The 24,307-nt window shown below is 58.4% G+C and overlaps 7 protein-coding genes across 7 annotated transcripts; 5 read left to right on the top strand and 2 right to left on the bottom strand.

Moving 5' to 3' along the window:
* Positions 1–342: 342 nt before the first annotated feature.
* Positions 343–1,919, bottom strand: RRP9 (uncharacterized protein; the record flags this gene model as incomplete). Its single annotated transcript, XM_060598844.1, has 3 exons — positions 343–1,101; positions 1,141–1,491; positions 1,542–1,919. The coding sequence occupies 3 exons, from the start codon at positions 1,917–1,919 to the stop codon at positions 343–345; spliced, it is 1,488 nt and encodes a 495-aa protein (XP_060455597.1).
* A 486-nt stretch (positions 1,920–2,405) lies between these two features.
* Positions 2,406–6,923, top strand: SEC31 (uncharacterized protein; the record flags this gene model as incomplete). Its single annotated transcript, XM_060598843.1, has 5 exons — positions 2,406–2,641; positions 2,677–2,902; positions 2,935–6,484; positions 6,535–6,842; positions 6,879–6,923. The coding sequence occupies 5 exons, from the start codon at positions 2,406–2,408 to the stop codon at positions 6,921–6,923; spliced, it is 4,365 nt and encodes a 1,454-aa protein (XP_060455596.1).
* A 501-nt stretch (positions 6,924–7,424) lies between these two features.
* CcaverHIS019_0304000 (uncharacterized protein) lies at positions 7,425–9,076 on the top strand (the record flags this gene model as incomplete). Its single annotated transcript, XM_060598842.1, has 4 exons — positions 7,425–7,891; positions 7,929–8,079; positions 8,197–8,735; positions 8,767–9,076. The coding sequence occupies 4 exons, from the start codon at positions 7,425–7,427 to the stop codon at positions 9,074–9,076; spliced, it is 1,467 nt and encodes a 488-aa protein (XP_060455595.1).
* A 1,703-nt stretch (positions 9,077–10,779) lies between these two features.
* Positions 10,780–12,030, bottom strand: CcaverHIS019_0303990 (uncharacterized protein; the record flags this gene model as incomplete). The annotated part of the gene is made up of 5 exons (XM_060598841.1): positions 10,780–10,799; positions 10,843–11,220; positions 11,255–11,457; positions 11,491–11,573; positions 11,608–12,030. The coding sequence occupies 5 exons, from the start codon at positions 12,028–12,030 to the stop codon at positions 10,780–10,782; spliced, it is 1,107 nt and encodes a 368-aa protein (XP_060455594.1).
* Positions 12,031–12,885: 855 nt separating this feature from the next.
* RRI1 (uncharacterized protein) lies at positions 12,886–14,272 on the top strand (the record flags this gene model as incomplete). Its single annotated transcript, XM_060598840.1, has 9 exons — positions 12,886–12,933; positions 12,972–13,054; positions 13,096–13,147; positions 13,181–13,321; positions 13,364–13,443; positions 13,480–13,570; positions 13,605–13,868; positions 13,903–14,093; positions 14,131–14,272. The coding sequence occupies 9 exons, from the start codon at positions 12,886–12,888 to the stop codon at positions 14,270–14,272; spliced, it is 1,092 nt and encodes a 363-aa protein (XP_060455593.1).
* Positions 14,273–14,820: 548 nt separating this feature from the next.
* Positions 14,821–17,431, top strand: COPS5 (uncharacterized protein; the record flags this gene model as incomplete). The annotated part of the gene is made up of 9 exons (XM_060598839.1): positions 14,821–14,842; positions 14,878–15,353; positions 15,388–16,104; positions 16,144–16,293; positions 16,328–16,476; positions 16,525–16,786; positions 16,825–16,990; positions 17,027–17,250; positions 17,300–17,431. The coding sequence occupies 9 exons, from the start codon at positions 14,821–14,823 to the stop codon at positions 17,429–17,431; spliced, it is 2,298 nt and encodes a 765-aa protein (XP_060455592.1).
* Positions 17,432–23,041: 5,610 nt separating this feature from the next.
* On the top strand, positions 23,042–24,084 carry CcaverHIS019_0303960 (uncharacterized protein; the record flags this gene model as incomplete). Its single annotated transcript, XM_060598838.1, has 2 exons — positions 23,042–23,196; positions 23,247–24,084. The coding sequence occupies 2 exons, from the start codon at positions 23,042–23,044 to the stop codon at positions 24,082–24,084; spliced, it is 993 nt and encodes a 330-aa protein (XP_060455591.1).
* Between the last annotated feature and the right edge of the window lie 223 nt (positions 24,085–24,307).

Genomic DNA, 24,307 nt, shown 5'->3' with positions numbered 1-24,307 from the left:
CATCGCCGCCTACGCTTGGTCCTCAAAAGCCTCTGCGTGCCAAGCATCACAAACAACTCGTGACATGGCGTGGCGGCCTGTGCGTCGGTACACCAGTCTCCTTGCCGATTAACATTGTGGTAGCATCCTCTCCTCTCTACTCATTTCATCCGCTATTCCTGAAAGCATCATCCCATTTCATCATTGTAGCGTTGCATGTACATTGTCAAACCGGGCAGCCCTCGATCGCTGTCGTGGGCTCGACGGCGGTGGGCAGGTTGTTCCATGCCGCCAGGACACCAGGTTCACCGCACCGTACTGATCTCCAACTATGCATGGGATAAACACAACTGCTCTAATGATTTACTCTTCGTCCTCCTCGGCCATCGTGAGGTCGATCTTGGCCACAAACACGCCGTTCTTGGCCCGGTCGAGTGTCAACCATCGTCCCAGGCGTGGCTCCTTGCCAACTGCCGCGACGAGTACCACACCCTCCGGGAGCGCGAGGATCTGGATGTCGTTGATGAAGCCGTCAACGGCAATTTCTCCCGCAGGCTTGAAAGTCCTCAGGTTGCGGTCGATAGCCCAGAAGCGTATCCGGCCGTCCCACGACCCACTCACGACGAGGTTTGTCCCGCGGATGGCAGCAAGCGCCGTGATCCAGCGCGGGCTAGGCTCGACCGTGGACGGGAAGAGGTTGCGTCCCTCGGTATCCAAGCCGTGCGCGAGGTGGTGCGAGAACTGCGGCTTCTTCTTGCCCGTACTCCAGAGCGCAAGAGTGCCCGAGTCGCCACCGCTGACGAAATGAGAGTCGTCAAGTGCGCAAACGACGTCAACAGATCCCTCAAAGAACTCGCGCCCGTCTGCCTTGGTCTTGCCGCCGCTGCGAAGGACGAGCTGCACCTCCTCCTCGACTTTCCACCAGCGGCAGGTGCGGTCGCGGCTGCCGGCCGTGACACACGTGGTAGGCTTGAGTGCCGAGACGCTCGTGATCGAGTCCTGGTGTCCAAAGAAGGTATCCAGTGCGCTCAAGGTTGAGAGGGAGTGAAGGGTGAGGTGGCGGCCCAGCGATGCCGAGAGGACGTGCGCCGAAGCGTTGGAAAGTGGCGGAATCACCACGGACTGTCATTAGCTATATTGCGCAGATGGGATGGAACTCACGCTCACGGCGTCCTTGTGTCCCCGCATGCCAGCGGCCCACCGCGGCTCGTCACTAGACATGTCCCACACGCCCACAATCTTGTCCTGTCCGCCCGTCACGACCCACTTGCCGTCCTCACTTGCCGCGATACACAGCACCGCGCCTTTGTGTCCGCCGCCCTCGGCGCGCAGCGTGCTGTGTGCCAGTGTCTCCCGATCGAACCGGAGAACAGACCCGTTCTTCATTGACGTGTAAATTGGTCCCGCGGCCGTCATCGCGATCCCAGTCGGGGGGTGCTGCGTGCTCTGGAAGCGACTCCCGCTGGACTCGGCGGCAGAGTAGAACCGGTGGATGCGCCCCTCCGCCTCGTCCTGCAGTCAGCCTCCTATCCTCTTCTTTATCCCTCAGCCTTAATACGCACCACCTCTTGCCTTAAACGGCCGGCAATCAGTTCGCGGTCAATCTCCTCAGCATCATAGTCGCCCGTCTCGCGCTGCGCCGCCACCTCTGCCCGAACCTTGTCGAGATAGCCGCGAGCGAGGCGGACACGCTTCTCTGCTGCAGTCTCGTTGGCATCGACAAAGTCGGCGTCGTCGAGAGTGTGCGGCATCCGGTCCTTCTGGAAGTCGATGTCGTCGATCGCCTCGAGACCACCCTCATCGCCCGAAGAGAGCTCCTCGTCCCGCGCGGCCTTAACCTGCTCCTGGGAAGCGTGAGGAACGCGTGAGGGGCCGCTTCCTCGCGCGTTGTTGGATGGGCGCTTGCGCTTCTTTGTCGACTGGAAGAAGGGGTCGGCCATGGCTATATCGTAGTGGATGTTGTGGCTCGAGATAGTGCTGGGATCAAGTTGCCCAGTGGTCGCGAACTTTTGTCCAGGCACGATACTCGGCACTCACCCTGTGAGACACGTGGAAGTTAGGCGTTTCATCGAAATCTAGGAAGGACTGGATGACCCAACGCATGCCTAGAATTTGAATCTATTCCTCCCCATTTAGATAATTAAACGAGAATAGGCGCGCAGATGACGCGTGGTACTAAGTTAATACCAACATGCCAGCGATGCACCCTCCCCACCTAGCGCCGAGAGTGACCGCCCGCCTTGTGCCCAGCGCGCCCGAGTTGATCAGCTCAGTTGTCCAACGTCACGACACCACGTCGATATAACTGTAACTTGCTAAAGAACTCATCTCTCCATCTACACACACCCACATCTCCCAGGCAATCGCCTCCCCCTCCCCTTCCTTTCAACCTCCCCCCCCCCCCCCCCACCCGCACGTCCGGCAGCATGAAGCTCAAGGACATCGCGCGCACGGCGACCTTCGCCTGGGACCCTTCCTCCGCTTCTGAGCCCCTCATCGTCACTGGTGCGGTTGCGGGCGCACTTGACGAGAGCTTCTCCAACGACTCGCAGCTGGAGATCTGGGCACCCAAGCTCTACGAGCGCGACGGTACTGAGTCGCAGGGCTACTCGCTCGGTGGACAAGGCGCAGGCCCAAAGGGCAGTGTCACAGTCTCGAGCCGGTGAGTCGCCTGCCGGAATTGGGACTGATGATCAGCTTTAACAGACTCGCCTGGTCGCAGCCCGAGGCGTCCGCCAGCGGCCGCGGCATCATCGCTGCCGGCCTCGAGGCGGGCGAGGTCTGCCTCTACGACCCCGTCAAGATCTTTGCGGGCGAGGACGCGCTCATCTACAAGAATGACAAGCACACGGGCCCCGTCCGCGGTCTCCACTGGAACCCCATCAAGAAGAACCTCCTCCTTTCGGGCGGCGTCAATGCTGAGGTAGGCTGATACACAGCAGGCTCTCACGCCAGCTCTACATCCACAACCTCGACAGCCTGGGTGACCCGATTCCACCTGGTCCCGTCTCGACCAAGCTTGGCGAGATCACTTCGCTGGCGTGGAACCCAAGCGTTGCAAGCGTCTTTGCTGCTTCTTCGTCGTCGGGTTTCACTTCGATCTGGGATCTCCGTCACAGCAAGGAGATCGCCGCTCTCCAGTATGGCGGCGGCGCTGCCAAGGGCGACCACATGTCTGGCCGTGCTGGCACGCAGATCGGCAAGCGTCGCGGCATGAGCGACCTCTGCTGGCACCCTGATCAAGCGACGCGCCTAGTGACTGCGTCCGAGGACGACGAGTCGCCCATCGTCATGATGTGGGACCTCCGCAACACCCGTGCCCCGGAGCGCATCCTCTCGGGCCACACCAAGGGTGTCCTCTCCGTGGCCTGGTGCAGGGAGGACGCCGACCTGCTGGCGTCGTGTGGCAAAGACAACCGCACGATTCTGTGGAACCCCCAGTCTGGCGAGATCGTCGGCGAGCTCGCTCCGACCACCGACTGGTCGTTCGAGACCGCCTGGTGCCCCAGCAACCCCAACCTTCTCGCCGTTGCGTCGTTCGACGGCCACATTGGTATCAACTCGCTCCAGTCGACGGGCCCCAAGGAGCCGGAGGAGAACAAGCTGGCAGCCGACGCCACCGTCGACGACATCTTTGCCAACCTCGGCTCGACCACCACGTCGGACGACAAGACCAACGCCCAGTCGCTCACCCAAGCGCCAAAGTGGATGTACCGCCCGTGCACCGCGTCCTGGGGCTACGGCGGTGTTCTCGCCACCGTGTCTAACCTTCCATCGGCTGCTGGTAAGCACCAGAGCAGCGTCGTTCACCTCCGCAATGTAGTGACGGAGGAGACGATCATTGACCGCGCTAAGAAGCTCGATGAGATCGCGGGAGACAAGGACAAGCTCTCCGAGTTCACCACCTCCAAGGCCGAGAACCCGTCGTGGAAGGCACTCCAGTCGTTATTCAAGGCTCACTCGCGCGACGAGTTGGTGAGCCTCCTCGGTTTCTCCAAGGAGGACCTTGCGCGCCAAGTCGACGAGCTTGTCAAGAAGCTTGTCCCGACGATAGTCGAGGAGCCGCCCGAAGCCACCGAGGGTGATACCACCCCCACGTCGGAGATCAAGGACCCCATGTCGGAGGCTGGCGACAAGACTCCCGATGCCAAGTCGACCAGCTCCCTCTTCGCCGCCAGTGACGACCGCCCGGTTACCCCAGCTGACGTCGGAGGTGACACCGACTTCTTCTCGTCGATGGCCGCGGGCTCGCTGCGCAGCCGTCAGTTCGGCTCGATAATCCCGCACCTCAACCAGCCCGCTAACTCGTCGGTCGCTGCCATTGTCGGCTCCGCCCCGTCGTCTGTGCGCTCGGAGTCGATCAAGGAGAACGTATTCCGCATTTATCCTTCGGGAGAGTCGGACACTGATCGTCTCATCACTCAGGCGCTCGTCCTTGGCGACTTTGATTCTGCCGTCAACCTCTGTCTCGCGTCCGAGCGATTCGCTGACGCTCTTCTCCTCGCTGTACGCGGTGGACCGGAGCTTCTTCAGTCCACACAAAAAGCGTACTTCAACCGCCGCACACTGGCGCACCCCTTCCTGCGCGTGTACCAGTCAATCGTCACAGAGGACCTGGCGGACATTGTCCAAAACGCCGACCTCGCCGAGTGGAAGGTCGCGTTTGTCGTCCTCTGCACCTACGCCAAGGAGGCAGACTTTGCCAACCTCGTCGACCAGCTCGGCCGCCGTCTGCAGTTCAAGTGGCAGCTTCTCAGCGGCTCTGACAGCCCCGAGACCAAGGCCGAGGCCAAAGCCGCACGCGAGGACGCCACGCTCTGCTACCTCGCTGCCCGCAACCTTGAGCACGTCGTCGGGATCTGGATCAACGAGATGCATGAGGAGGAGGCTGCCACTAAGGCGCCCCTTTACTCGGCCCACGCCAATGCGCTGCAGTCGTTTATTGAGAAGGTTGCGGCCTTCCAGGCGGCGACTGGCTATGTCGACAAGGAACTCACCACGACTGTCCCTCCCGAGGAGGCCGCTGTGCGCACCTACGCTCTCGCGGGTCTCTACGACCGCTTCTACGAGTACGCCGACCTGCTTGCCACCCAGGGCCTCGTCGACGTCGCTGCCAAGTTCATCAAGATGACTCCTAAGGACTACCGCGGTTCTGATGGTCACCAGTTTGACAAGGCCCGCAGCCGCATCTTCACCGCCGCTGGCATCCCTGACAGTGCTGCGGCGTCGACGTCCACCGCTTTCGGCGCTCAGCCGGTCACTGCTGGCCCGACCACCTCAAGGGGGCATAAGCCGTCGGGGTCGGTCAGCAGCCGCTACCCTCCCGCCCCTACTTTCTCTTCGGGCCCGTATGCGTCTGCCTCTCCCTACGCCTCGCAGACGTCGCCGTACGCCCAGCCGAGCAACCCCTACGGTGCTCCTGCTCCTGGCCCTGCTCCTGCTCCTGCCCGTGGGCCGTCACCCGTCGTATCTACTGGTCCGTACGCTCCTCCGCCGACTTCTGGTCCTTATGCTCCGCCCGCGACCTCTGGCCCTTACGCTCCTCCCCCGTCTTCGCAGCCTGCTGGCCCGTACGGTCCAGCTACGACCTCCGCTCCCTCGAATCCTTACGCACCTGCACCCGGTGCTGGCGCTTCGAGCCAATTCAACACCCAGCCCTCGGCTTACGGTGCCAACACCTTCCAGCCGGCCGCGAACTTCGGTTCGAACGGCTACGACCAGTCGCAGGCATACAACCCCTACGGCGGCTCGAACTACGGTGCACCCGCTGCCCCTGCTGCCCCTCCACTTGGTCCCCCTCCTCGCGCCACCGAGAACAAGGAGGCCATCGTGCCGGCATCGCAGCGCCGTGACATTCCGGGGTGGAATGATGCACCATCGCTGGCGCCTCCCAAACGTGACCGCGGCTCGGCAACGTCGACGCCCAAGCCTCAGCCCATCACCTCACCGTTCCCGATGTCGGAGCAAGCGCAGGCTCACCCTGGCCCCTTCTCGCCTCCCGGTCCCAGCTCGACCCCGCCTCCTCGCGGCGGCCCCCCCGGGGTACTCCCACCGCCTCCCAAGGGTGGTCCCCGGCCCCCGTCGGCAGCGAAGAACGCGTTGGGACCCCAGTCGCCCTACGGCCAGTCCCCGCAGCAGCCGATGTACGGCCTGCCGCCTACCCAGTTTGGACAGCCGGCCCAGTCGCCTCCTCAGCAGCACGCGCCGCATTACGCCCCGCCGCCCAAGGCCGGCCCGCCTCCACCCCGCGGGGCGCCCCGCGCAGGCCCTCCTCCAGGCGTTAGGGCCGGACCGCCTCCCCGCGCACTGTCGCCCCTTGGCCCTGGTAAGGGAGTGGCCGAGCACCGGGCACAGCCTCTGGGCTCGTTCTCCCCGCCTCTCATGGCTGGCCCTCCTCCGCCCAGCGCGCGCGCTGGTCCTCCTCCTCCGGGGCGTGCAGGACCGCGCCCGCCCTCGCATAGCCCGACGCCGCCCAACCCGCCCTCTCCACTCAAGGCGATGCACCGTGAGTGTCCCAATGGCAGGGAAGCACGCGCAAACAAGCACTAACGCCAGCCCCGGGTGACCGCTCGCACATGGGTGACAATGAGAAGCGCGTGTACGAGGCGCTGTCGAGCGAGTTTGCGCGCGTCAAGCAGGTGGTCAACCCCAACGCAGCTGGTACGGTCAAGAAGGTCATAGAGGACACTGAGCGTCGCCTCAACATCTTGTATGACGAGCTCAACAACGACCGCGTCCCAGACAACACGGTCGACCGCATCAACCAGATCACGCAGGCGATCAAGACGGGCGACGCAAGCAATGCGATGCACATGCACACGGACTTGTTGACGAGCGCGACGACCGATGTGGCCCACTGGGCGGTGAGTTGGAACGAGATACCTTCGCTGACTGTATAGCCCGGCATCAAGCAACTGATCCGCCTTGGCCTTACGTCGGGATAGGAGTGCGAACGTAATATGAACGAATGAATTCATAGGTAATGAGGCTGCAGAGCGGAACCTGACGATGCAACATTGGCCGTTGATATGATGCTGCACGTACTGCTGTAACATGCCCAAACGGAAAGGGTGTCAAAACCTAATTTCTCGCGCGTTCATGCATCAGGTGTGAGGCACCAAGCGCTCATGGGCATAACTGTGACCTCTTCACTTGGATACACGAGTTCCAAGTCATTGCCAACCTTTATCTCACACAAATTGAGTGTTACGGCAACCCGTATGCCGTACAGCCGCGAAGCTCTGGGGTGCACGCAGGAAGGCGGGTCGACTGTTCCCTGTCGCACGGGCCATGTTTGTGAACGTCTTGTCACGTTCTCTTACTGCCTTCGCCCCAGGCAACGGGCAACGGAGTCACGCCACGTGAGCGAGATGCACTTCACGCTGGTGACAACTAGACGAGTGCAGAGAGACGTATATGCCATCTATCGACACTCTCACCATCTAATGACGGGGTATACACTCCTCCATCCATCGGGGAGGCGGGGGTGGCTCGCGCGACCACTTCTCATCTCGGCTGCCGCCGTCGTCTTCCTCTTCTGCCTGGTCGTCTCTATCCGCCCAACCACCCTCGACTCCTTCTCCTATGGCAACGGATCCGATCTTTACGGCACCGTACTCTCCGCCATATCCAGCTCCCCCAACTCCTCATTAGCGTGGACTGACGCCGACGGATCATTACACCGCCTCGGGAACGGGGCACACTTTGTCGACCTTCCCAACGACCATGTCGTCGACGCGCGTAACGGTCTTGCATTTCCTCAAGAACTCGAGGGCCAGTCATTCAACCTCGCCGTCCTCAAACTACCGCCCGGCAGTGCGTTCCATTTACTTGGCGTTGCGCGTGGTCCTACTCGCCGACACCCGTTTATTGTGGTTGAAGGACATCCTGCCCGCGAACAGAGCGTCGTCGTGTAAGTTTACCGTAGGCTAAGGATTTGCTGACATTAGCTTTGGACTTGATGTGCGCCATGATGGGTCGCTAGTCGTCGTCACAAAGGCACATGCGCTTGATTACCAGATGATTCCTCAGGAGGTTTGCAAGGTCACCGGTCACTGGGTTGCAACTTACGGGCCCGAGGATTCGCGGATCTTCTGGACGGTGAGTGGGACCAACTGAAATGGTGACATGGTGCGGAACCGAAAGCAGGATGACGCACCCACTTGATTCTTGCGCGCCGGAATTCTCTTGCTCTTGGCTACCGCCGCTGACGATTAGGACGCTGGCACTCCCGCGATCACGTTCGGCCGTTCGAGCGACTGGGCGGCCAAGTGTCGCGTGGTGGGACTGATCCCCGACTTGCGGCGGCACTTCCCCTTCGTGGCGGAAGCGATCGTCCCAAGCGCGCGGCACGGTGTCGCCCCCTACTCCCACCACGTCGAGGTGGGTGACGCGCAGTCGCTCGAGCTGGTCCGCGAGCGCCGCAACCACGTCGAGAAGAACTGGGCGGCGTTCTACCCCGGTCCCCAACGCGACAAGAGCAGGTTATACCCCGCCATGTCGTACTCGGTCGCCCCCGGACAGGTCATGGACGTCGCCAACGCCACCTCCCGTTATATCAGCTACGATGTGCTCGATGCCCCCGACTTCAGCGCCAAGTGCGTTGCCCGCGCGCACAACTGGGATCCCAGGGCGAACCATCACGCGTCCCCACTATACCGCTTCACTCTCTGTGAGAGAGGCTGTACACCCCACGAGGGGAATACCGTCAACGTTGCGGTCGCGCACGCCAAACTCCGGGGACGGCAATACATGAAGTGAGTCGTGCCCAAATGGTGCTGATGGAAGATACTTTGTCACGTACAATACCTCCGCGCCGTTCAACCTCATCAGTATTGGTCCGGCCTTACTTGTGAACGGAGAAGAGATTGACGACCCGATCAAGATCAACTTTGCGCTCAGCATGGTTCCCCTCGAGCCGGCGGACTTGGATCCGACTGCTAAAAGGAGAAAGCACCGGCAGGCGCCAGGCCACTTCTTCCTCGACGATACGGTGCTCATGACGCTTGGACATGCCGATGATCGGATGATCTCGACTACGTTCCCGGCACGCGAGATGCTGTCGCGGCATAAGATGTGTGATGAGCTGGTTGATTGAGGTGGATAGGGATATGTTGTGATGGACCTTTGATTTTTTCCAACCCCTGATTACATGTACTCAGTCCAGCATCGACGTATGGGCCTCTCAAGTGCATGCTGCGGCTTAGAACGCGTATTCCAGGCCGAGCAAGCGAGAGATGGATGGTCAACCGACCGGCTCTCCCCCTGTGGCTCACACGACTGGGGTCTCTCAGAGCAACCCTCGACAGCGCAGATTGTGGATAGTCTTGCAGGTTGCGAAAACATCGCATATCGTACGTTCTGTTACTGTTCATACCCATGCAGTGATGAATGTCCCGGTCATCTTGAGTATCTGGGCCCTCAGACCCGCTCCCTGTTGGAAGGGCTCTCAGTTTCTGTCGTTTGCTCCGTCCAATCTATGGCGAATGGCATGATGGGTGACAGAGGCTGCGCCACACGACGGTACCGCACAAGAACACACTTCGATGAACTCGCCGCTCCACCAGACAACCACGGGAACAAACAGTAGCCTCTGGGCAAAACAATCGCGACCCGGCGCTGCTAAAGGAGAGAGACCGCCTTCTTCCCGCAGACCCATCAGTGTTACTGCGCCTCCAATGCTCCATTTCTCCCCTTCTCCACTTTCACCGAAGCGGGCCGTTAGTGTCCGACCATCGCCGGGGACCATCTCACGAACTCTCCGTCTCTGGTCCCGATCCCGGTTCCGGTTCCTCGACCGACATCTAAGTTGTCAAAGGTAAAGTTGCCGCGCTCGTAAGTAGTTAGTTGGGGTGGTATATACTCTAGTGGCGCCTCGACACTCCCGCGAGCACGACGACACGACGACAATGGTTGTGAGGTTGTGGGTTGTGAGTGTGGCTGTGGCGGTGGCGGGGAGGGGGGGGGGGGGGGGGCGCGTGACGGCGCGATAACTGCAGTTAATATACGGTACTGTATAATAGATGAAAGCAGAGGCCGAACGTGGCGCGTCGCACCACTCGTCAAGATTGGCGCAGATCGAGTAAACCTTGCTGTACACAAAGTTAGGTTGCGCCGAAAGCGTACCTCGACGCTCAACTCTCGAGTTGCATTCCGGAATGTGCCTGCAGGATTTTGAGGTGGGGGCCTTGGACCTGGTCGAGTTTCCGACGGCGCGCTGAATAGGTACGTTTAGAGTAGAGTAGCAGGTGTTAATAAGCAGAGAAGCAGGTACGCGTCGAACGCGAGTTGGGCTCCAGTTGGGCCTGGGCCTTGGAGCGGGGTCTGCCTGTGGCGTGGACATATGAGATCAGACACCGCAATGAGGAATTAAGGAATTTTGGAAAGAGGGGGAACAAGTTAATGTCCAAGAAATAGCCAGCGCAAGGACGATCACGTCAATGACGGCCACGCCCAACACGATACGCACGTTGATGTGGGGCAACCCATAGTCTTCGAGACTAATGAATCGGCCGCCCAGCCGACGCACCATCCATTTCCTATTGTGCCATAGTATTGCCGATGAAACGAAGCAACCCTGCAGGTCTGCAGCTCCACAGACAATGACAAGCTCCGCACCGTCTCAAGAAGAGGGACTAAGCGTGCGGTATGCCGGACGTATTCAGTACAGACCAGCTGTATACAGAAGGGAGGTGGGACCACGTGAATGAGAAAAATGCGAGAATGAAGCGATGGGGGGTTGGGGTGGGATTTGCAGAGGATCTACAGAACCGGGTTCGAGTCCAAATCGGTCAAATGTGTTTAGCAGTCGTTGCGGTTGACTATCGACGTCAGCACCATACGCATGTATTGCTGGGTACTTACACCACTTGCCCAGCTCGTAACCGGCCTTGCCCTGGAGCCAGCCGTTGAGCATCTGGTGCATGTAGTCGAGGTTGGGCTGGGCCCAGCAGCGACCGTCGTTCTTCATCTGGTAGACCTCGCCGGCGGTGATGCCGACGCGCCAGCCATTGTAGGCACCGAGACCGGCGAGGAGACTGCCGCCATGAGCGTCGATGCGGCCGCGAAGGTACTCGGCGCCACGGCGAATGTTGAAGTCGACGTCCTGGCAGTTGCCACCAGGCGCACCGTCGCAATTGACACCGAGGAGCTGCATGAGGCCCTGCTCGCCGATACCACCGACGAGCCAAGGGCGACACGTCGACTCCTGAAGTGCGATCGCGGCGAGCATGATGGGAGGAACTAGGGTCAGGGTTGACGACTGACGGCGACCTACTGCCAAACTCGCCACCGTAGCGGTAGAACTGGTCGAAGAACTGGGTGCAGGGAGCAAAGATGCCTTCGCCGGTCAGGTCCGTGTAGACAACCTGGTCGAGGGTGATGTGGGGCGGAGCCCAGCCGCCATCGTCGAGGCCGCAGTCAAGCCACCACTGGGCACCGTTAGGCTCGTTGGGCGTCGACGGGCAGGGGCCGCAGGTGCTGGTGTTAGTATGTGTTGGATGGGCGAATTACCCGTCGATCTTCAGGAGGCCGTTGTTGCTGTGCGCAAGCATTGTAGTAGTGAAAGCGGGGTCAATCTTCTCCTCGGCAGGAGGCTGCGTGTCAGGGCATGCGATGATGATCACTCACGGCCTCGGGAGTGGGGGAAGGTTGAGGCTCCTGAGAGGGAGAGGCAGCAGGCTGCTCGGGCTGGGGGGTAGGCTCGGCTGGCTGCTCAGTTGGCTGCTCGGCGGGCTGCTCAGTCGGCTGCTCAATTGGCTGTTCGACCGGAGCCTCCGCGTTCTCATCATCGGCCGCGGCGACGACGGTGGATGCGGCATCGGCCTCGTTGTGGGCAGGGGTAGGGCGTACGCGGCACGAGCCAGCACCTCCACGCTTGCCGGCACCGGCGGCGCGACGGGCAGGAACCGGGACAACGCCGGCGGGAGAGCGGGGCTGGACGCGCGAGCGGCGCACGGCAGCCACGTGGGGCTGGACGTGGCGTCCCTCAAAGGCGCCAAGTGCGAGGGCGGGAAGGAGGCCGAAGAGGGTGAAGACCTGGAGGGCGACCATGGTGTGAGAGAGTGATAGAGAGAGTATAAGTTAGAAGAGGGAAGGAGGATGTGAGTAAACGAGCTGGTCGGGAAAGGAGTGTCGGAGGGTCGGACGTCGTTGAACGGAGAGAATAAGGTCGTAAAAGTAGGTGAGAGTATAAGAGAGAAGTGTGAGTGTACATTGTTACATTGTTATAAGACATAATGTCATGCGGTGTCCGCGGTTGGGGGTTGAATGGTTGGGCCTTGGCGGCGGTCCCAGCGTCCCGCCGTGACGGTGGGATGGGACATGGCGAGCGCCAAGGGGTGGAGTCATAGCGTCGCACCCTGCCGGGTGTGGCAAGGTGTTCATAGTCGGCAGCTCGGCAGGACATTCAGGACGAGTCAGGATCAACTTGCCAAGATGGAACGTGTAGCACACCCAACTGTTGTGACGACGCGTGTCAATCCACAACGTCAGACGCGATTCCAAGGCGTCTCAAGGGCTCAAGGTTAAGCGCCAGCGATGTGTGGGTGATATCCTGAAAATCGCGCATAGTATTTGGGACATGTAGGTCTACTGTCTACTGCAGATAACGCAGTGAACAATCCTGCCAAGTATAATGATTGTTCGGCAGAGGAGGCCAGAGAGGGGGGAAAGAGGGGTTGCGGGATGGTTCAAACGTGCCAGATTGCGGAATACTGTACTTTCATTATAAAGAGTCAAACTCATCCCTGCACCCACTAATTATCCTGGAGTTGATCACGTGATGGCAGCTCCTCCAGGATCCACTGGAGGCCGCGGGATTGATTCCGTTGACGGACCTCCACATGACGTTGACGCGCGTTCAATCCTGGCCTCTCAACAACGCTGCCTCTGCAGCAACTGCACATGATGGAGCAAGCTGCTCGGGCAACCTTTGAGATCAGCAACAACGTTGCCGTGAGTCAATTCAAGCTTGACCTAGCTAACAAGGGCAGACGGTCGACCCGGCTGAGCTCGTCTTCCTATACAGTGTCGAGGAGGAGCGTCAGCTGGAAGGCCAGGCGCCATGGGAGACTGAGTAGGCTTCTCCGCGAGTGCCACGATCAGCTCTGATACCAGTCCTCATTACTTCCAGACCGTCAAAATCTCTGCGGTCGCTCTGATCAAGATGGTAATCAACCTTCTTTTTGCAATCTGACATCAGGCAATCCACGCGCGCTCCGGTGGCCAGTACGAGATCATGGGTGTCATGTACGGGCGTGTCCGTGACCACACCTTCTGGATCACCGACGCTGTCGCTCTGCCAGTACAGGGGACCGAGACTCGCGTCAACGCTGGAAATGAGGTGAGTGCACAGCCTTCACGGATGTAGTTGCTCACCATCCAGGCCATGGAGTATATGGTCGAGTTCCACTCTGCCCGCAATGCAGCGGGCCAAAATGAGAATCAGCGTGGCTGGTATCACTCGTAAGCTGTTGCTCTGCGTCCTCCGTCTTACAGCAGCCATCCTGGATATGGTTGCTGGTTGTCCGGCATCGACGTCGACACTCAGATGACCAACCAGACGCATCAGGACCCGTACCTCGCCGTGGTCGTGAGTGAAGGTTTCTGATCCATCTGACATCAAGATTGACCCCAACCGCACCGTCTCGGCTGGCAAAGTCGAGATCGGCGCCTTCCGTACCTATCCTCAGGGCTACACGCCACCATCAAGCGGCTCGTCCGAGTACCAGTCCATCCCCCTCGACAAGATCGAGGACTTTGGTGCACACGCGAATGCCTACTACCCTCTCAAGGTGGAGATCTACAAGTCGAAGACGGACGAGAAGCTGCTCGACCTCCTCTGGAACAAGTACTGGGTCGAAACGCTGAGCCAGAGCCGCATTCTCTCTGTGAATACTTGGACCTGCGCTTGGCTAACTGCAGAACCGCGCCTACACTACATCGCAAGTTAAGGATCTGAACGCCAAGCTGCTCGCCGCTGGGGACAAAGTCGGTGACTCGACAGCCGAGCTCAGACTCAAACCTGCGCCCGCTGGAACTGACGAGGGGTCCAAGGACGAGTTCCACGGCCTCGAGATCAAGCCGTCTGTGCTCGGCGACCCAGTGAAGGACAGGTGGGGATGACCATTAGCTGTGTCCTGCTGACCGCAGCACCCGTATTACTAACGAGGTGAGGAACGGCATGACGGCGAATGTGATCAAGGCCAAGCTCTTCAACGAGGGTGTCGACAAGGTCATCTCGCCTGCCGAGGCCCGTGCTGCTGCTCGTGGGCTGCATGTCGGTCATGCTTAAATAGATGATGGTGTCATCTCGCATCTGTACTTCAAGATTGTTACTGTGCATGTATAGCGTTTAGTAGCGGTGGCTGTGTAGCGACTGTGGCATGTGAGATAGTGGTGATGTGGGGCTCCAGTTTTTGAGGGTGAAATGTGTGGTAAGAAAGTCAAGGAGGTCAATGCGTTAAGGGATAACCACGTGGCCAATAACTCTCTTGGGCCTCATGGGCTCGGCTGCGCCCTTACGCGCGCCTGGCTGTCGATTGCGGTCGCCAGGTCGCCAGGTCGCCAGGTGGCCGCTGCTCGCTGGTCGGCTCGTCAGAGTCACTGGCTCTCTCGCGTTCTCTCGTTCCCTTGTTCACATATCTAACCTTCTCTCCCACAATCCTACTCTTAGACTTCAGCATACAAGCCTATCTACCCCTCCGCGGTGGACCATTCTTGCAGCTGTCTGCTGTCTGTTCGCGTTAAAAACCCGCAAGCAGTCCTTCGACCTCAAGGAACAAGCAATCCGGTGCATCCCGCCGACTTTATCTTCCCTCTTCCGCACATTGCTTTCCCAACATGGGAGTCCGCAGCCTCGATGGTAAGTTATTGGACTCTCCAGTCTACTAACCGAAGTCTATCTCCGTGAACGGAGACTCACGTCGTCTGCGCCATTGAGCGCGCTTGCCAACACTCGTCTCGGCATCGATGTCAACTATTACGTGCGGACGCTGCTGTCCGACCCAGACCAGCGCGAGCCGCTCATTGCCTCAACAGGCGGCCTTCCTCTCTCGCTTGCGAACCGCATCGAGAGTGACTTGCGCCAGCTCGACAAGCATAACATCAAGCCCGTGTTCGTCTTCCCCGGACTTCCTCTAGCCCAGCGTACCCCTCCCAAGGGCCCAAACCCCCAGGCCGATAGAGAGAACGCCGTGAAGAACGAAGCATGGGCCTACTACGAGGACGGCCAGGTCGATCGCGCGGTGATCGCATTGACGCAGGTTCGTAACGGCATGTGGGTCGACATGCAGGACGTCGTCCGACTCCTTCTCCGCGCGTTCAAGCACCGCTTCGTTGAGTATGTCATGGCGCCCTATCTCCCCGGAGCCCAGGTATGTTTGTGGCTCGATGCACGACTGACGCAAGCTCGCGTACCTCCTCAAGCACCCCAAGGGTTACATCCACGCTATTTGGTCGGACTCGGAGGCTCTGCTTTGGCCCGTCGACAGAGTCATTACCTCAGTCGACTGGTCCGGCTCGTTCACCTATTACGACAAGCCGCGCATCCTGGCCGACATGAGCTTTAGCTATGACCAGTTCCTCGACTTGGCCCTGTTGGCAGGCTGCAGCCTGAACCGCACCTTCCCTCTAATCTCGGAGAACTTCTCGATGAGATCCGCAATGGAGTACCTCCGGACTGGCAAGTCTGGCCTCGGAGTCTGCCAGGCATGGGCGGTGCAGCTGAAGGGATCCGGCTATCTCGAGAGCTTCATGCGCGCCCGCCTGGCGATCAAGTATTCGCTCGTGCTCACCACCGAGGGAGCCTGCCTTCCCCTACCTCTCGTTGTTCCTCCTCCCGGCCAGGTCGTCACGCCTGGCGATGTTCCCTCGGATCTGGACGACATCTTCTCGCCCCGACTCCCCGACGAGCTGTACTTCCTCCTTTGCCGTGGCATGGTCTCGGCGCAGCTCGTTGGCTACCTTGCCTCTGGCGTCATTGATGAGCGCCAACCGCTCGCCGATTCACCAGAGTACCGTCGCTTCATCAAGGACATCATCACCGAGGGCGCTACTTCGCCACGCTGTACCACTCTTGCCCTTCTCAGTGCTCCTCTCCATCATCAGTGGGCGCAGAAGCGAATTGTGAGTCTTGCCAGGCCTTGAGCCAAGCTAATAGCCCAGAATGCCCATTACTACTTTGACCCACACTATTCTCCGCCCCAGGGGGCCGCAGTCCCAACGACCGACCTCTTGACACTGTCTCTTGTTAACAAGTGCTCTACTTGGATGGTCCCGCACCACGTCCTCGGTGACGAGTTGCGACGTCAGTCGGTGAGTTAAGGTTTCCTCGTTAGCTGATTCACAGTCGTCGACTATTGATCTCAAGCTCTGCATCGGCACGCTCGAGAAGGAGGAGACAATTGCGACGACCAAGAAGGAGAAGGGGTCCAAGGTGCTGGAGAGGAAGGACGAGGTTGTTGCCAACATTATCTGGCGCTTCCTGGATGTGCGAGGGTGGGTCGAAAGCTCCCATAATGGCAAAGGTTGCTGACCCCTTTCTAGTTTCGTCAACAACAACCACCACCAGTCACCGATCGGAAAGGCATTCCACGCAGCCTGCCAAGCTGCTCGCGTGACTGACAAGCTCCAGGAGCCAATCTACATCGTTCTCGAGCTTCTGAGGGCGGGCGTTGTTCATGGCAACAGATTCGGAGGCCCATCGGCGATGGCTTTGTCTGGTGGGCCAAGCTTCGGGTCAGACGAGGAACAAGCATACACGCTGTTGTTCATGCGTGTTCTGAGTGTGGTTCCTCTGAACTTCCGCGTACGTTGCGTGCAAGCGATGTGTGCTGACATTGGTAGTCCGAGCAGTGGTCTGGTCCGCTGTCGCGCGAGTTGTTGGTATTCAACTCGTTTGTGAAGGCAACGACCAAGGCTTTGCGACAGCTGCTGGAGGCGCTCAATGTGCACATCCTCCTCTCTGGTGACGCTCGACGCATGCGCGACGACTATCTGGACATGTGCATCAGTAGGTACTCTGTCGGTGTTCTGCTGACCATCCAAGGCCTCCCCTTCCAGAGCGACATGAACACGGGCTTTGGCATTCTTGCTAAGACGTACCTCGACGCTGCGATCCACTACAACGAGGCCGACATTACTGAAGAGAACGCAAATTCGGAGGGAGTCAAGAACGCGAAAGCGATGGCTTTGGAGTTTGTCGACGAGGCGTTTACTGGCGTCAAGAACCCAACAAACGAGGTTGAGCGTGGATTCCGTTTCTGGGATGCTGTGAGTTGACGACGAGGGACCTGGGTTGTGTCCGTATCTGACGGATTAGATCATGGTCGCTATTCGCATGGCCAACCAGGAACAAGGGCCCAACCCCTCTGTCGCCAACACTGCCATCCAGCTCAACGTTATCGAGGAGTTTGAGCGTGCGGACAGGTGGCTGCGGCCATTCCGGCCTTAGCGGAGGCACTGGCAGGGGCGCGTGAAGGTGTGGCATGTATCTTGGTCTGTCTACACGTCGCGCATCGTTGTGGGAACGGAATGACCAAATGCCGAGCAGCTACCGTCGGAACCGTGCCTGCCTAGCAATGTGATGTGAACATTTCACGACTGTATGGGTACGTGTGGGTGGCTAACGAGAGAATCACATACTTTTTACGACGGACCTGAGGACGACGGAAGGGGATAGACACAGATTGTTTGGGGCTAGCACTCAAGTTGATGAGCTTGTGGAGCGACCCCGAGGTATTCCTATTCGTGCGGATCCAAAACGTTGGATGACAACTCGGGGAGAACGACTCCAGCAAGTCACCCAGGGTGATGAGGCAACAATGACCACCGAGTGCGGAAGTGGGAAGTGCGTAGTGAGCGGATGACTAGAGTACTGGAATCGTAACGCCTCGAAACGCGCGACACGTATCGCGTTGGTGTGAGTGTATGTGGCGTCTATGGGATATGTGGCGGGAAGAATTATCTGAGAAATGTAACGTTGTTATTGTTGCAACTGACAGCCATCTGTGGATTCAGAGGATGAATGGTTTCGGCAATTGACTACGGGGTGTTGACTTGAAAGGGGACAAGAGGGTACGTGGGTGCGTGACAAGAGATAAAAGAAAATGATGGAATGGAACGCGGAGCTGGAGGGCTTTGTTGGGGCGGTATAGTAGAGGGGTAAGAGGGGGCAAGGGGAAAAGCGTGACGGTTTGAAAGGTCAAGCAAAGTGATGATCAGCCTTCTCAGGAGTGAAGAGTGACTCTCAACATTGGATGGGTGGTCGCATCCTATAACGCCTCATTCGACGAAAGGGACGGCGGATGCAGCGGCGGCAACGTTCAAGTCAACACCCTCATCCGCTAAAGTGCCAAAAAAGAATAAAGAGTACCCAGGTGTCCAACCCAGTTGCACTTTAAGTGACAGGCACGGCTTTAAGTAATAGCGGTCAGCGGTCATACAAGGCCGCAATGTGGCCATTAACCCTTTACCCTTTACCCAATTTCCCTTTGCCCTTTGAATGCCGATTTCGATTGAACTTGACCCAAACTTCCTGATAACATTGCGGATGCTTTTCCACGGGACAACACTGAAGCCTCAAGGTTTGCAGCTGTGATCAACAACTTGTACGTACTGTATGTAACTGGAGCAGACCGGTTCCTGGCTTCTGTCCAGTTCCTATTCTCTCCTCGAGCTTGTAGCATATATCGTACGTGTACAGTATGATCAGGTATAGCGAGCTCTGCTGCTCCGCTACAAGCTCGGCCCACAAAAAAAATGATCAGCACCACTTGATTAAAAGGATGAATGGGGTTGGTTGCATATCCGCGGTGCGCCACGCCCCTGTGTGATCAGCGGAAGCGGCCATGCGGAAAGCGGGCTCGGTGACCTGTGATGTGTGATGTGATGTGCCGCAGCGTGGCGTGGCGTGGCCACGCGCCTCCCAGAAGTCGGGCCTGCGTCTACTATAGCCTCTGAAGGTGATCTAAGGTGGCACATCCGGGCGGGTCTTCTGGCCTTGGCCCGAGGATCAAGGATCAAGGATTGAGGATCGGGGGTCGGCGGATGGACTCGCGGAAGGTGCAGAGAATGCAGAGCATAGGTTGTAGCAATTGTAGACTTGGCAGAGGCCAGAGACTCCGACGGCAAGGTCAAACGGCCGGATTGGGGTTTGATTCCAATTGCGCTGCCCTGGAAAATGGCTGAGACTCTCTGGGGATCAGGTGAGGGGGATCGTCAATGTGTTACTGTGGCGTTGTCCGTACCTACGTACGTCAAGACTCTATGGAGACTTATCCGAAGTCCGGGCAAGTGGTATTTCCTAGGCCGACCGGCCGCCGAAATTGTCAGCAGACAGACACACCAGAGAATGTGGGCTCTCGAGTGCTATCTGCTTGCTGGAATATTTTCTACGAGACAGGAGAGCAGAGGCGAGACGATGGGAATTTGATTCTGATTCTCGCTTACAGCTATCGGTAGTCGGTAGTCTTAGTCTGTGTGAGTGTCCGTCTCCATACCGTCCAGTCGCGCTCGCATTGTACGCTCCATGCTGTCATGCTGGCATGTGGACACTAGTAGTCATCTCGTCGAGGCACAACGCGTCGACAAGCTCTTCGGCTTCGGCTCAGGCACTTACAGGCTGTGAGATTCTCGACATGCTCAAGATCCAGCGCTTGTCATCCCATACTATTACGTTGAATGAACAAAGGTTGACGCTGCAACCCAACCGGCTCACGCCCGTTCCTAAGTATCCAATAGGATCCTAGGACCCTAGGCACCCTGAGTGTTAATACGAAACCTAACGGCATCTTAGTAGGAACCAAGGCCGTTCCGCGATTCCAACAATTATAAGTTGTACCATATGCCGTACGCACACGTACAGCACCGCAGCTTAGCGTGTGAAGAGTGTGGAGCGTGGAGCGATTCAACGAGGGCCGCATCAACGAGGGTTGTCCGTCGCACGTACGCAGGCGGGTACATGTCTGCAGTCTTCTATTGTTGCACGTATGTCCAAATAGAAGCACAGCCGCACAAGACTGGGCAAGACATGACAGGTGGACTCGGGCCCATGCATAGATTCCTGGACTGGTCTTGGCTCGGTGTGGTGTGGAGCCGCACCCTAGCATGGAACCTCCGTGCAATTCAATTGTGCGTCATGTCCATACCCGACTCAAGCTTGCCCGAGACCGATGACAAACCGGGCGTCTGGCCCAAGCGCGAGGGCCTAGAGGTATGGGGAATGAGAATGATGCGTTGTGGCCGGGGAAACCGAACAGGGTGCCGGCTTGAACAAGTGATCCGATCAGAGACGTTTTTCGCTCATGGCCCGTAATGCAAATGACATTGCGGGTTGCACTCAGGTATGCAGGTATGTAGATGTTGGCCGAGTCGGCATCGACATAATATGTTGCTTATTGCCTGAAGATCAATTGAACGGCCAGCGAGGCTGCCCGTCGCTGCGCCATCGGCTCCATATTGAGCGAGATTATCAGCAAAATGATGCCAATTGCCGACGAACGCCGCAGGGTAATCCGCATATTTTTGCCTTGAGAAAGGTGAATAACTGTCATCATTAATTACTACACTCAAATGAGTGAGGGCGGCTCAAGAGGCCGTCCGCAGATCAGCCACCACCGCCACCACCTCAGATCACCCTCTGCATATTTGCTTAACGACGTCACGGCTACACGCACAACACGCGTGAGCACAATTGTTCAGGGATAATGATGAGTGGCAGCCGCGTGCAAAAGGGCCAAGGTCCGGGGGGAAGGGGTGGTGCCGTGGCACCTCATATTCAGGCTTGGCCTCTGATCGCCCGCCGAAAAACCCCGACTATGCAGACAGCAGCCCGATGTCAGGCATGATACGTTGGGAATTGGGCGGCAGGCAGCCAAGTGCCTGAACAGCGAGGCATCATTCCTGTACATGCCGAGTGCCGTACATCGTGGCAAAGGGGGTGACGTACCCCGCAGAGCTTTACGGCCACTGAAAGGGATGTAGCCAAAAGCCACATTAAGCCTGGCCGAGCACGCGAAGGTCTCTGTTCCTAATGTGCGCGCCGTCAGTGCCAGGATCCTGGGAGGCGCCATGAGGCGCTACCCATAGTGCGACCCAATTCAGATACGGGCACAGAGTAAGTGATGTGATGAGGTGACTTTCCTTTTGGTTGGGTTCGCCGACATGTGGAGTTTATTGATCCATAATGCATGCTTTCAAGTTCCCCCAGCCACCTGATCGTCGGCGAGGTCCGCTTCCCTGCCTACCTACCATCACCCACACGCATGGCTCGTGCGCAGTGCCTTGGCACTGCACGTCCGGAGCGCCCACTTGTCATTAATCAGGGGGTGGCTCAGAGAATCCATGTGGGTGTGTACAGTACACGCTAGCGCGGTCGACAAGTGGGCATGGGCATGGAGCTATGGGTATAGTTTGCCAGGCTGAAATTGCATAGCGCGGCACGGTTCGAGGTCGCGTCGCAAGCGCCAAGTGGCGGAAGGAGGGGACATGGCTTCCGTTAGGCTCCAGTGCTAAAATCGCGGCAATGGCGTGGCGCTGCCATCATCGCGCGCGCGTTTGCGAGGATACGCTTGCGTGCATGAGACACAAAGTGGCATTTTGGCCATCATGATTGGGCATGTATCCGGACCGAGTTGTTGGGAGCAACCTTCTTGGTGGGAGCCTAACGTGACATGATGACGGCAAGCGAACAGCTATCGCGTGTCATGTGGGTGGAACAACACCTAGTAAAGCTAGGTGCCGGCTGGCGAACAGGCGTTACAGGAGTCAACAGACGGACAACTTCTGCGCCTGAGTCGGAATTGAGGAAAAATTCAGGAATGGACAGTCTTGGTTGATCACAGTCACCCTCCCCAGCGTCCAGGATTCCCCACACGGCCACAACGGTCCTCGTGGGGCTCTCGTGCTGTGCCTTGAGGCTCACTGTCAAGTTTCTGTCCAAAACCTCTGCTCTCTTTCCAGTAGTCACCCCTGGAATCGTCAAGAAATCAACTACGTACTCCCTTGTCCCTAGCCTCTCCTGGAACCCTTGCTCGATTGAGTAACTTCACACTCGGCTTTGTGACGTAAGTGCCGAGGGCCCGTTCTGTTTGCGCCGCTGCCGTAATGTGCGCGCCTCGAGTCTTGAACGGAACGCTACTATACTGTCCAAGCACTGGGGGCTTTGGAAAGTGGGGGAGGGCCAAGGAGGGGCACGGGGTGTACGTATTCCATCAACTAGGATTCAGGACCAGCCGGAGAAAGCGGAGTAAATGCTGCCAGGTAGTTGAGTGCGCTTGTCTCAGCCACCACGGGCTTCCGCTCGGCTCCCTGTTAACCCGTCGATCGCAAGTCCTTACCTGGGCTGCGCTCATGGCTCAACCCCACACCGTACCGTACCAGCACCGTACAATCACAATCGGCTCTCATCACCGTGCTGCTTTCGTGTGAGCTCTCTCGTCTCCTGCCCAAATGCCTGCCTGCCAGTCGGCCTGCCAGTCGGCCGCCCTGTGCTACTCAGGTCAAGTCAGGTGGCTTGGAACAGGCGTCCGTGCAATCCTCAACCGAGCCAAGGCCCAAGGAATCACAATCGACAGCCCAACCTGATTGCCGACCGGCAAGACCTGGCTGCTGCAACTGCTCTGCTCCCACCTCCTCATCACCACCACCCTTGCATTGTCCATCCTCTTCATCCTCTTCTTCTATATCAACCTCTCCTTCCTCTCCCTCTCCTTTTCTCTCCCGTACCCCAGCTCATCTTCCATCTCCCCTCTTCTTCTATCCATTTCCAGTTCTTCTTCATTGCTCGCACTTGTTCTTTCTTTCGCTGTCCACCACCATCACCAACCCAACCGCCAACACCAACAATCCTCCACCTACCCCTTGTGCATCAACACTACTTGCGTCAACTGGAATCAACCTCTCGTCACCCTACCCAGTGTTCGACCTCTCCTTTGCCGCACAGACTCCGCCACATTCACGCAGATTCTGCCACACACACAGACTCTGCCGCACAGACCTTTTTTGGTACTACCACCATTTCAATTCAACATCAACATTCCAACCCTCCTTGTTATCCGACGCCATGCAGAACTCTATGGACAATCAGTCACTCAGTGGCAGTCCCACGTCCGTTGACTCGTCGCCCCTCAACCCCAACAGCTTCAACATTATGCCGGGCTCTGAGGCCTCCACTCGCAGGCAACGCATTGCCATGGCATGCCAGTACTGCCGTCACCGGTATGTCCATTACAGCCCCTCTTTATGCAGCTGGCGCTGACATTCCCCAGCAAGATCAAGTGCTGCGGCTCTGCTCCTTGCGCCAACTGCACACGTGCTCGCCGCACCTGCGACTACTCGCCCGTTCCCGAAGAGGTCAACCGTGCGACTCGCGAGAAGAAGGCCGCCGCAAAGGCCGCAAAGCAGTACGCTCACGCTCGTGCAACTCCATACTTTGTCGACCAGTCGGTCTACTCTATGCCTTACCTCGCTGGGCCAGGCCCCATCCGCGGCACCCACGTTCCACCGCGCCGCTCATTCTCGACCCCAGTCACCTTCTCACCCTACTCACCGATCCCACACGGCGGCCACATGACCTCGCCGGCTCACTTTGAGTCACCCTGGTTCTCGGCACCGCCGGTGCCCGTCATCAGCGTCTCTCCCATGGTACCCGTCATGCCTGTGGCCCCTGACCACACCCCAATGATGGACGGCCATGAGGACCCAAACGTCTACGCGATGTACGCGACCGCCCCAGTCTCGCCCACCGAGTCGGCGGCAAGCACCTCGTACCCGATGCCAGTCACGCCTGTGAGGAAACCCATCCTCCACACACCTCCCCACACTCCGTCGCAGGCCTACTTCCAGCCGACGCCCAACCTCCTCACCTACACCCCCCAGCCCTTCCCCTTCTCGCCGTCGCCGCTTGCTCAGTCCGCCTTCTCGACTTCGCCCACACTGTGCCCTGGCCTACCCGTACCGCCACAGAAGGCACAAGCCCCTCAGCCGCCTCTTGTCGGGCTCGGCATTGGGCTCGCCGGCAACGAGGAGAACACCTACGCTCCTCCCCCGAACGAGTACCTCTCAGCCGGCAACGGCTGGGCACAACCCGACCCAAACTACTTCTAAGCCATCTTGGACTTTTAGCACTTGTTTTTTTGCCCTTCGGACCGCATAGATGGGAAGACCGACTGAGCCGGCTCAACTTCCTCTAGACATTGATTTGGACCTTTTCTTTTTGATTGCTTCAAGCTTCGCTTGTGCCTCTCGACTCGACCTCTCAGCAACAATGGACTCAAATGGACCTCGAACAATCCCCCCTTCATTATTGGTGTACCTATAGTGCCTCTTC

The sequence above is a fragment of the Cutaneotrichosporon cavernicola genome, assembly GCF_030864355.1.
Source record: "Cutaneotrichosporon cavernicola HIS019 DNA, chromosome: 3".
Classification (NCBI taxonomy): Eukaryota; Fungi; Basidiomycota; class Tremellomycetes; order Trichosporonales; family Trichosporonaceae; genus Cutaneotrichosporon; species Cutaneotrichosporon cavernicola.
The sequence above is the reverse complement of the archived record's forward strand: the minus strand, read 5'-3'. Positions and strand labels throughout refer to the sequence as shown.